This window comes from Lutjanus erythropterus, chromosome 18, assembly GCF_056507025.1.
Source record: "Lutjanus erythropterus isolate fLutEry1 chromosome 18, fLutEry1.hap2, whole genome shotgun sequence".
Lineage (NCBI taxonomy): Eukaryota > Metazoa > Chordata > Actinopteri > Lutjaniformes > Lutjanidae > Lutjanus > Lutjanus erythropterus.
In genome coordinates, this window is record NC_139334.1 from 12,535,082 (window position 1) to 12,547,123 (window position 12,042).

The window sequence follows — 12,042 nt, forward strand, 5'->3', positions numbered from 1 at the left end:
TTTACATAAAGAGAGAATATATAGTAGAGCCAGGCAGATATTTCAATATGTGATACCAATATTATCAGCCCAGTATTATCAGCCTGATATTGCCCCAGCACAGTTACAGTGGTATTGTGTCATGTGGACTTTTTTTATTTTTTATTTTTTTTACAGAACATAATGCAGATTATTTTTTGTTTGTTTGTTTCAGGCAGTATTTTATGTATATATTGATCCATTTTATTCATTCACGTTGTTCTGTTTGGGATTTTTAGTTCATAATTATTAACAATACCAGTGAAAGTTTACTTTATCAGTGCCCTATTTTATTATTTTGGATTTTCTATATAGAAATAAAAACAATCAGCTGATATATTGAAATCAGAATTGTTTTACTCCTTAATATCGGTATCAGCCCCAAAAACCCTGTGTTGGTTGGGGTCTAGTATTTATTAAGGGTGAGAGAAACCAAATCTCTGCATGAATGCGAATTCAGACTTTTAGACAATGAAGTATGTGTGCTGTGATATTTATGATGTCCAGAAATGTTCACTTTTCACATTTCTTAGAACCCCAAAACCAACCCATCTGTCTTCCACGCATATAATTTGAAACAAGATTTTAATATCTTCCAAATAAGAATTAGTAATTCACTGAAGGCTGCTCATAAATCTGTAAAATCATAGGCCTACATTAGTCTGGCAATATTAGATCAGTGTTAAAAACTGAGAAATTTTCCAGTCAAATGTGACACTGGAGTCTAACTAGGTAAACCATCTTTTTGTCTGATCAGTCTCTGCCATTTATATGTACGCAATAACCCAATAACTGCATGAGCTGGGACTGAGTTTTTTTTTTTATTATAATAGTATATGTCAGAGCTATAGCCTTTAAAAAGACCAGATTTTAATGTAAACCAGCTAACCTTGAAGCTAGTGTTAGTGTTTTATCACTTGTATATGTTATCATACACATTTTGTGTCTTCATCACTCATTATTAATTCAGGATAATAAACCACATGATATATCCATCATCCTTGGTGAATTATTTCCCCAAACAGAAAGTATGTGATGTCAGAAGCCCTGGGGAGCAACATCTGTGGACGTTTTTGGTTTTAATTATGTTTCAGTTCAGGCTCACATTAGATCATGGAATATATGGGAGCAATCTACAGGATACTGCACAGAAGAGACAGTGGAACATATAATCAAAACAACAACTTTATACACATACTCTCTCTAAGTACAACGTTTTTGTGGATAAGCGAAAATAAAACACTCAGCTTTTTTCTCAGACCCCCTGGGACTGCTCAGGGACCCCTGGGTGCGCCTGCACCACAGCGTGACCACCCCCGCCGTAGCGGTTATCATTAAGTAGGAACTGCTCTTATTAGCGGCGTTTCCCGTCGGACCGCATTCTGTGTGACGCAGCGGTTCGCCGCCTGGAAAGTGACAGGAGAGCCGCTAGTTGTTGACACATTTCTCCAGATTCTTTATCTTGTGTTCGCACGGACAGAAATGGACGACCAGGGCTGTCCGAGATGCAAAACAACTAAATACAGGAACCCGTCGCTGAAGCTGATGGTGAACGTCTGCGGCCACACGCTGTGAGTAACTCACATCTGACAGCTACACAAAGTACAGAGAGAAGCACATTTACACCAGCTTCAAACTGTGCAAACAGATACGCACCAACTCAAGACCCCCCCCCCCCCCCCCCCCACATTACACGGTTAGGTCTTACTTTGAAGCAGTTTTTTGACGGTATTACGTTTAATGTGGTCTCTTATACCTTAATATTTGGACACTGACAGACAAAAGACGTTGCAAACGTTTTTAAGCGTCGCTAGCTTCTAACTAAGATCATTTGACGTTATAACGGATCCCACAGTCTTGTTGCTAATATAATAACACTGCTAACTATGACCACTTCATCTACAGCTAAACGATAGCGTCAGTTTATGTGTGTTTTTGCCCTTGATGTGACTGTTAGTCTTGCTAGATGTTGTCGATAAACATGGCAGACAGTTTACTAGTTATTACTACGATGGTTGTTTCCACCTGACATGCAAAACTTACTCGTACTCCTTTTTAAAACCTGGTTGAAGAGCTTTTCAATCATACAGGAAGGAATGATCAGATCTGTGAAATATGACATTTAATGGAAAGCACAGTTCAGGATGGCAGAGAGGAGAGTGATTGTAATGAGGGGTGTGAAGTTTAAACTTTGTTCTAACCACTTCAGTGTAAAGGGTCAACTTACTAACCTACACTGACTGCACTACATAATATTACTATGACTAATTTATGTTTTTCGACCGAAACTGAGCAATTATGTTCCCTTTGTGTCTTTTTGATTCAGCCATAGGTACAACCAAGGACAGAAATCACTCCTACATCATACCCTGTGGTTCTCTTACCTTTTCTGGCATGCCTCCCTTCAGACTCTGAAAAAATACCCCACACCTCACATTTTTTTTTTTTTTTTATCAATTAATAGAAATGACGGGAAGCGGGCAAAAAAAAATGATCCAGTTTGACTTTTAGTGAAATAAAGGTTAGCATAAAAGCATCAGTAACTCCTGATTGTTTATTTTTCCTACGTAAATCATATTCATTCAGCTTACCCAAGCCATTAAAAATGCAGCTTAACCATATTTGTTTTCACCGTCATACCTATATGTAAACAAAAGGCTACTCACTAAACATTACCATTTTTATTTGCCTACCTATCCCCTGTTGTAGGTCTTGTTTGATCAGTCAGAGCAGTTCTATTTACGGTTTAGGCCTGGGATTCTTAATTTTCCATTACACAGAAAAAAATAAATAACAAAATGCTGCCAGTTATTTGATTATTAAACTATATTGAAAATCTTTTTGAATTTCAAGTTAATTAAACATATACGCTATGAATAATATAAAAAGTCACAATATATTTGACCAAATACCTCAATATTGATATTGTGACAATATTGTTGGGACGATTATTAGTGCTTCCACAAAATATGAGCACAATGATAAAACAGTCTGGTAAATTCAGAAAATGACATCATTTTACATTAATCCAGCCTTTAAAACCAGGAAAAGACAATATTTATGTCATAAATGATATCCAAAATCTTAGATGTCTCCTACCACAATACTGATATAATGCCCAGCCCTACATTATGCTACAGTTTTGATTGTGTTTCATTTCATCCTCATGTCCGCACTTAGTAAAACATGTTTGTGGTGCATTTTCCAATATTCAACCTTGTCATCTGTTTAAAAACCTGGTCATTTAAATGAAGCGCATCATACAGTGACAGTGGTAGCCTGATGAGAGCATCTCTTTTTTTTTGACCCTGTCTGTTTATTGACCGTACCATCAGGAAGTGGCCGTGCTTTGTCATCAGGTCAGCGAGCTCATAACTCACCGCCTCTGTCTGGATGCAGGGCTACACACAGAAAATTAAAATGATTCTGCAATGAAGCAATTTGGAGAGATGTCCTAGCCCGGGTCACCTTGGATTTGTTCCTCAGAGCTGGTGCGATGGTGAATTAATGCACCACTTGGAAACTGCTGTACTCACAAACTGTATTAGTATTTTCATCACTGATGTCATTTGGCTTTTTGTTTGCAGCTAGGCTTCCTAAAGAGTTGATAGATTCGGAGGCCTGAACTGTAGCGTGAACTATGTGTTTCAATTTCACAGTTACTGATTTCCCATTTGGTGTAAAGCAACAACTCCATGCAGAAAAAGTGAATAAGAAAGAAAATATGAAATTAGAACAGCAAATATGTACATGGCATGCATATACAGTATGTCTATGTATACCTAAATCCACAAATGAACACAGAAACAATTAGCTAATAAGATGTAATGCCATATGCCATGTGCAATTTTTGGTTTTCTGCCTAGCTCTGTAGAGGGATGTACCTCCGTTTACAATTGTTCATGTAGACAAAAAAGTCCTAGACTAGAATCTGTCCTTTTAGACTCTTAGCATATTTTATTACCTATTCTTTAAGGTCGAACATGCAGGATTATTGAATTGAATGAAGTGATGGACCAGCGTAGAGAACAAAGCACTTCATCAGAGATATAAAACTTAATTTTTGATTGTGATTGCGAGTCTATACATTGTATTTTTCTAGGAAAATCCTGCTAGTGTGTCTTCAAGTGAAGTTTGACATAACTTTTAACCATCTGGAAAGTGGATGCCAGTCATCCTTGTCATTTACAGTACTTGATTTTAGGAGTTGTTTATTCATGTTGGATGTGCTGAAGCAACAGGTCGAATTTTAATAATCTCTTCATTGTTTGAATGATACACCGTAAAACAAAAATGCAAAACATTAATTGGATCCTGCCCAAATGTGAGAATTTGCTACCTTTCTTTGAGTTTTAGGATGAGGTGGACAAAACAAGTCTGAAGATATCACATTGGGCTCTGAAAAAACTGGCATGGCTATGTTTTTTTCCTCTATTTTGTAAATATGGGCTAAATGATTACATTATCATTATACAATCAAGGGTGATTGTAATCATTAACACAGACCTAGTTGGACTGTCTGCACTGGTCCATTCATTGAAAGCCTTTCTCTACCTTGGCCCAGTTGCATGGCCATTCCAGTCTGGGCTGACCAGGCGATGCAGTGCAGTATTGAGCTTCTTCACCTCTAACATGCATCTAAATTTAAACCCCACCACAGCACATTTTGTATCCCTGTCACCAGGGGCATTTGATGTGTGTTATTTATTACCTTTGCACAATGACACCAAGCCCATGTCCTTTGGCATTTGACACTGGGCACAAACAGTCAGGCAGAAATGATAGTAGCTGGGGCATACGGTGGGGATTAGAGGAATCCACCCTCTGTAGTGGGGCTGATAGGACAGACACACCTCATTGAGTAGAAGCTAGTTTCCTGTACCTGGTAGTTGTATGTTCTAGGTTACAGTAATCAAGTGGTAGTAGTGAAGTATTTTTGGGCATACAGTGTTCCAGTAGTAAAAGTTTTGTTCATTTCCTCCGTAGTTATTGGTCAATTTGGGAAACATAAACAAGGGGAAACAGCTAGCCAGACTTTTGTACAATGGTACAAAAATCTGCCTACCGGCACCTGTAACTTTTGAATTTACGTTTCAGTTGCTACTAATTGAAAAAAGATGAAAGGACCGGTGTAAACAATTTAGAAGTAGATTCAGAGGACCTCACCTCACCCTTCCCTCCCAAGTTTGTAGTAGAACCTACAGTGCCTGAGAATCTTCCTAAAAATCAGATGGTCACATCGAGAGCCAGTGTTCGATTTGTTTCTTCTGGGCTACTGTAGAAACATCGCTGTGGATTATTGTGACCTCAATGGAAGAGGACCCACCTTCTCTGTCGATATAAATTACTTATTCTAAAGTAATTAAAACACAACAGTTCTTATTTTCTTGAAACTATACATAAATTAAAACATATTTCTGAATATTTTATTACATTTCTGGAATTTTCTTCCAATAAACCCCTCTAAATCTTTCATGCTGGACCTTTAATTAGAAGGCTTTACAAAGCCAGGACAGTTGTTTCTGGTTAGACGTGTCCTTGGAAAAAATGTAAGAGCTGAAGATTTGTTAGCGGCTGTTCTTGCCGCTGTTCAAGCATCCATCTTGTGTTTAGAAATTCCCAGATGAGTAGGTGGGGCGATCTCTAAATGTCTGGTATAGTGAGACTACAGCAAGAATGCCAGTAAGGATATTTACCAAACTTTACATATTTCTTGGAGAGAGAGTTCAACTAAAAGTTCCATGGGGCAAGACAACCTATTGGCAAACTTAAAATTGCATTGCCTTTGAGAACCTCACATCAGCCCTACCTCGGCTCATGGTTAGCTTCTCCTCCTCTAGGTTGTTATCCTGTCTGTGCAGTATTTCTCCACATTATCATTTTTCAGATCCCTTGAGGAACATTGAAATTATTATTTAAAAACATGTCTCTGCCCACTTCGCTACTAAACAAAGTACACCAAATCTAAGCTTTATTTTTTTAAGATCACACAAGCGTATGGTAGCTTCCTGTGTAAGCAGTCACGCTCCTGGACCTCAGCATTTTTTGACTGTGCTGCTGCAGGTACTGTAGGTCACAAGGCAGGACAGAGCAGGTTTAAAATTGACACAAAGCCAGCTCTGCTCTGTATGGACTCAGTCGCTGTTCTGTGAGGATCATCAGCTTTGTGGCAGAAACAAGTGAATTCAGCCCTGGTTATCATGTTTTTTTTTTTTTTGTTTTGTACAAGGAGGAGGCAAAGATGCAGGCAATGTCACCAAGGGGCGGTGGGGGGTGGCAGTGGTGTGGAAGCCTCTTTGCTGAGCCAGGGCCCTGTTTACCCTCCTCTTACCACCCCCTTCTTTGACCTGCTGACAGCTGCAGATGGGAAAGATAGGAGCCTGGAGCTCTGAGCAGGACAGGTGAGAGAGGGAGGAGTCAGTGACAACAGCCCAGGGACACAGAGATGGCAAGCTGCTAGAGATCTGTCGGAGTCCCTGTCTGAGTCCCCCTTTGATTACAACATGCACACAATCCAAAAGCTGTCACTTAAGAGAAGTCGCATTTCAGAAGAAAGATGGCGAATTGATTCTAAAAGTCTCCTCCCTCCCTCTTAGACATTCACCTCTTTGCTCTACAGTTACACAGGATTTCCCCTTCGGAGGGTTCTGTTGTGTGGTCCATTTATGGGGCAGGGGGCAAGTTACGCCCCACTCCTCTCCCCGTGTTGATGAATGGGCTCTTTGTGGGCCTGTGGAAACAAGCTGAATCCCTCCATCTACCTCCATATGGCCAGGCCTATACATCTCCTGTAGCCTGGGGCCACAGTGAACATCTGCCTCTTCCAGGCTGCACTTGAGCTCCTCATGCTCTGAAGCACCAACTGGACAACGCAGATGTTTCTGTCCATCGTTCAGCTTTTATTTTTATTTTGTGGCTTCATCTCTGCCAAGCTGAGCTGACATGCTTGTAAGATAGTCCCCAGCAATGCTTCATCAATCTGTTTGTTGCAATGCAGTGAAAGCTTTGTGTCATACTTGGCAGGTTGGGCTTGTTTGACCCATATCTGAGACGCTAAGCGTAAACAGCCAAACTCCATGGGTCTGCAGTTTCTCCTTTAACTGCTTTTTTGTTTTGAATGCTGCTGATGAAGCGAAATGTCTTGCACGATGACTCCGTCATGATTGTTCTAATAGGCTTCATCCCCTGGAGAGCTTTTGACTAGGCACTAGTGTCTAAAGCCCAGGCCTTGACTTTGGAAAGAAATGAGTCAACCATACCATCACTGACGTATGGTGAAAAATACGGCTTTTTCCCATCAACTGTGCTATATTTTATTATGAAAACTGTCAGTGCTCAAAAGCAGATAGTGGCATTTGGAAACCAGATGTTGTCCATTTTTGTGAAGGTGGTCACAAGCAGGAAGGTGAATTCCTGTGGAAATAAAGCTCCATGGAGACTTAATTAAAAGAGTGAACTGTGCAAACGTTTATCCAGGCCCTCTCCACCCCATCAGGGGAGATTTAGGAACGTTCCCATTGTCTTCAGCATCCACTCCTCACTTGAGTGTGACTGATGGGTAAACGCCTACCTGCATAAAGGTGTGATTGATCGCTAAGCTCAGGGCTGCGCCCAGAGGTAGGTCTTCCTGGTTGCCATGGACTAATGTCATGATAGTGTATAAAGTAAACCTTCCTGTTTGAACCTGGGCGTTACCTGAAATTTCCCAACATTATCTGAAGAGTTTTTCTGCATTTTTGTTCATGATTGATCACGGGTGGAGAAGCATGCTCTTCACTGAAGGGAACTGTGATTCATGGGCGCTTATATGAGGAACCAAAGGCCGTCTGAAAAACTCATCATGACTCTGCTGTACTGCTACATATTTTGTCTTGGAAAGCAATCATATCCATTAAACAGATTTACAGGAGATACTTTGATCAATAATTGCCTGGATTTCCATGGTATTTGAAAATGTGGCTTAAACTTGTCCATAATGCAGCTTCCTTTCGTTTGGGCACCATGTCAGGAATAATAATGAAATTTTCTGGCAGAAAAGGGAGAAAAGTTGGAATTGCATGTGGATATATTGATGCTGATACTGATTTAATGTTAAACTTAAAGTCTTAAAGGGATAGTTTGAATAATTTGACATGGCATTGTTTTAAGTACTCATCAATAGTCAGTGTCCAAACCAACCAGACTCCATAGGTGACATCGTTAAGTTTATCTCACAAGACATCTGAGTTGATGGTCTACCACTGCCTTGTTTGTTTGATTTATTGTGTGACTTTGGTGTTCTGCGAGGTGAAAGACTTTATTCATGGAGTTTGGGTTCACTGTCTGGCTGCAAGGTAAAGCAGTGGAAATTAATATGACTGATAATGATTTTTATTTATTAAGTTTTTTTTAGATGGACCTTTTTTTAAGTGACTAAAATAACTTTTGTTGCTGATCCCGTCCACAACAATTCATTGTTTAACCTCTGTGCTGGTGACCCACTCTGCTTCCCCTAATGGGGGGTGTGCTGGCTGGTATCTACTATAACTAATGCACTGACTACTAAAGTACCTCACACAACCCCACTTCAAATAATCTGAATCCCTTTAAGCAGAAATGAGAATTCATCTTAATTAATTACATTTACCAGTGAAGTAAGGAGTACATAAAACACTGCAATTGCCCATCTGTATTTCTTTGCTTTTCCCAAATTACATAAGACTTAGTCCCTTCGTATAATGATAGACTACACTGTGAATTACTGAGCTGGATTTTATCATATGATGCAACGTGGCAGAAAGACTGAGGTCTGTTGAAACAACAATAAAGCAAATGTTTTTCCAGTGCAGACAGACACTCCACTGATGGGGTGTCAGACTAATTTCCTCTTGTCTGAGTGTTGGAGGCAGCCTAATCGACATTCCAATCATAATTCCAGCCATCTTTGAGCACTTACAGGAAATATTCATATGCCCCATTATCACCCACTGCGCCTGATGATAACTTACAGACATAGAAAAAACATAAATTTTCTTTACTGTGAGGAAAATTGTATTTCAGCAGCCACATACTCCCACATGTGCTCACAGTGGACTCTCAAGCCCGCCTGACTGTCATCTCTGTCATCAACATTCAGCCCAGCTTGATGGTATTTTCTGTTTTGTTGTCTCCTCTCCCTCACAGATGCGAGAACTGCGTGGAGATGCTGTTTGTGCGCGGCTCGGGGAACTGCGTGCAGTGCGACACGCCCCTGAGGAAGAGCAACTTCCGCGTGCAGCTCTTCGAAGACCCGACTGTAGATAAAGAGGTGGAGATTCGCAAGAAGGTGCTGAAGATGTGAGTTGGGGGGGGGGACTGGGAGGGTGAGGGGTGCGGCCCTGCGTGTTTATGTGTCATCTCATGCCTCCTCCTACTTCTTAAGCCACCTTTGTCTTTCTCATTACACTGTTTGTTTTGTAGACAATGAGTCTCCCCAGGGGGGACTCAAACGGGAAGGCTCTTTCCCTGCCAGGTTTTTACTTCTCAGCCCCTCCCTGCCTTCTATCTCTCCCTCTCATCTGTTCTTTAATAGCCCCTTAATTGACATCTAATGTGTGTCTATTAGGAAGTATGTAGACATGCTATTATAAAATGGTTGTTTTAATGGAGGCTATTAATGTCAGTGCATATTTGCTTTCATCAGGTTTTACTATTTCTATCACCACTTATGTTCTTAATCTGCAGATACAACAAGAGAGATGTTGACTTCTCCAGCCTGAGAGAATATAACGACTACCTGGAGGAAGTGGAGGACATAGGTAGGAGCAGCAACTTGGAAGCTTCAAGCTGAAACAGAGCTAAAGTGATGCTTACAAGTGTAATGATTTCTCCTTGACTCTGGCTGCACAGGGGGATGTTTTACAGGCATTAGTGCCAGCCAGGAGCATGGATCAGGGAGCAGCTCTGCCAGCACTAACACATCTTGACTGGCAACCCACCATAGACTTTAAGCATGGATGTATTAAGAGAGCTGGATATGCTGCGGTCAATCTGCCTCACTGCTACTTTGTCCCAGCCATGCTGCTGCAACAAAAAAATCCTGTTCAGTCCAAAAAGTATTTTTCCTATACACCACCATTAGAGACATCTGTAAAACTGTTGACAGGACACCTTGAACTGCAAAATAAGGTCAATTATTCCTCTTTGTATTAGACATTTTTCAGCCAGAAAGGTTTAATATTTGCAAAATGAAGCTTAGAAAACCTATTTATGGTTAGCTTAGGTTGTTTCTCTATGCCTGTGTCAAGGTTGTAATATGGGAAGTGTTCAATGTTTTGTTAATTTCTGAACAAATGATCAGTTATTGTGTAATTCTTGCTCAACTTTCTGAAGGTAGTTATGTGTGACTCCTTTGTACCTGAATTTCAAATCTTTTAAGTCCATCATATTTGTGTAAACCAAGTTAGAACAAAGACCTGTGAAAAGATTGTGGTCGTTTTGCTTGAGCTAAGCACAACCATATTTTGACAAATTCTAATAGTTTAGGAATTGTAACACTTGCAGATTTCTTTGCAATTTGTTTTTCAATTCATTTATTCAAAATGGGACAACATTCATTAATCAGTGTTCAAACCAATGTAAATGATTACATTAAAGGCTCATTTTCATTGGTAGTTTGTTTGCCGGGTGTTGTTAGGCATGAGAGATTTGCATTTCTTTGAAGACTTGACCATAGGTCTTGGCAGAAGTCTGTGCTCTCCGAGTGCCTTTCTCGTTTATGCGTGTGACGTAATCCCAAAGTAGAATCTATTGGCAGAGTGGGACAGGAAGACAGACAGTTAGGAGAATGCCAAGTATCCAGTTCCTATAATACTATGATAGCTTTTAGCTCTCAACAGAAGGCAAAACAACTTCTGTGGTCTAGGTCATAGGTTTGGTGCTTGGAATTTGCACCAGTGGTTTTCTAACCTTTTTAACCTTTTAAACCCTCAAAATTCTCCAGAAATTCCCCCTTAAGCAGCAGGTAGACTTTTTTTCACAGTTTAACAACAGCATTTAAGTATATATTTTGTATCCCCTCATTCCAGTATGTCAGTGAAAATCTATTGTATCACGCTTAAGTTGAGAGAAATATTGAATGACCAGATGCCAGATGCCTTTTTTCAGGTAGCACTGTTCCAGTAAATGGAAAATTCTACATGCCTTTGACTTCATTTTATAGACTTTCCTGTCTTTCAGCTGGACTTGTTTGTTATCTCTGGAACTCTTTGGATCTTGGCTATAATTGAAAGTAATAGTATTGTGGGTTTGAACAGCACTTGTCTTCACAACATGACATTGTGATGATGGACAGATGAAAAGGGTCTCTTGGGTTGAAGAGGTCAGGAGTATACTCTGTCTGAACTAAATCAAACAACATGTTGCCTGACCAAAAGTTTTCACTGTTGTTCTAAATAGCCACACTCAAAGGCGGGGTAAAAAGCTGGCCACCAAAGAGAGGAGAAAAAGTGCATTTTATCAGACAGTCTCTCTTGGAAGACATTCATAGTTTTGCACTTGGTTGTCCACCTGAAAAATGACAGAAATAGTTGTGTGAAGGATCAAGAAAGAGAGCTGAGAGAAAAGTTCAGTCCCTTCACACAGCTGACCTTAGTAAAGTGAGTGTGAGATTGTCAGTTTTGGAAAGTTACAGAAATGGACGCAGCCACCCCAATTCAACATTGGAAGGGTGTGGGTTTTTCTGAAGTTCCATATTCAACCATATGTCAAGCTTTTCTGATGTAGCATACTGGTCCCTCAACACAGGTCTTTGTGTCTCCTCCATGTAGTGTATAACCTGACAAACAACTTTGATGTGGAGAACACTAAGCTGAGAATGGAGCAGTACCAGAGAGAGAACAGAGATATCATCCAGAGGAATAAGGCTAAACTTGTATGTACCAACTATATTTTCTCACACATGCATATACCTCAATTAGTAATGATAATTTGATGCTAAAATAAAGACCTTTGGAGGTAGCATTTCTTTTTGCTTGTTCCCTTCCTCGGAGAAGTGAGAGTGTGGGA

The 12,042-nt window shown here is 40.1% G+C and overlaps 1 protein-coding gene across 1 annotated transcript in view; it reads left to right on the forward strand.

Moving 5' to 3' along the window:
- Positions 1–1,382: 1,382 nt before the first annotated feature.
- Positions 1,383–12,042, forward strand: part of mnat1 (MNAT1 component of CDK activating kinase) — a 44,126-nt gene continuing 33,466 nt past the window's right edge. Inside the window, exons 1-4 of the mRNA XM_084742386.1 lie at positions 1,383–1,589; positions 9,181–9,333; positions 9,721–9,794; positions 11,805–11,908. Coding sequence (XP_084598512.1) covers positions 1,501–1,589; positions 9,181–9,333; positions 9,721–9,794; positions 11,805–11,908 — 420 coding nt within the window. The 5' untranslated portion in view covers positions 1,383–1,500. The remainder of the gene's footprint in view (positions 1,590–9,180; positions 9,334–9,720; positions 9,795–11,804; positions 11,909–12,042) is intronic.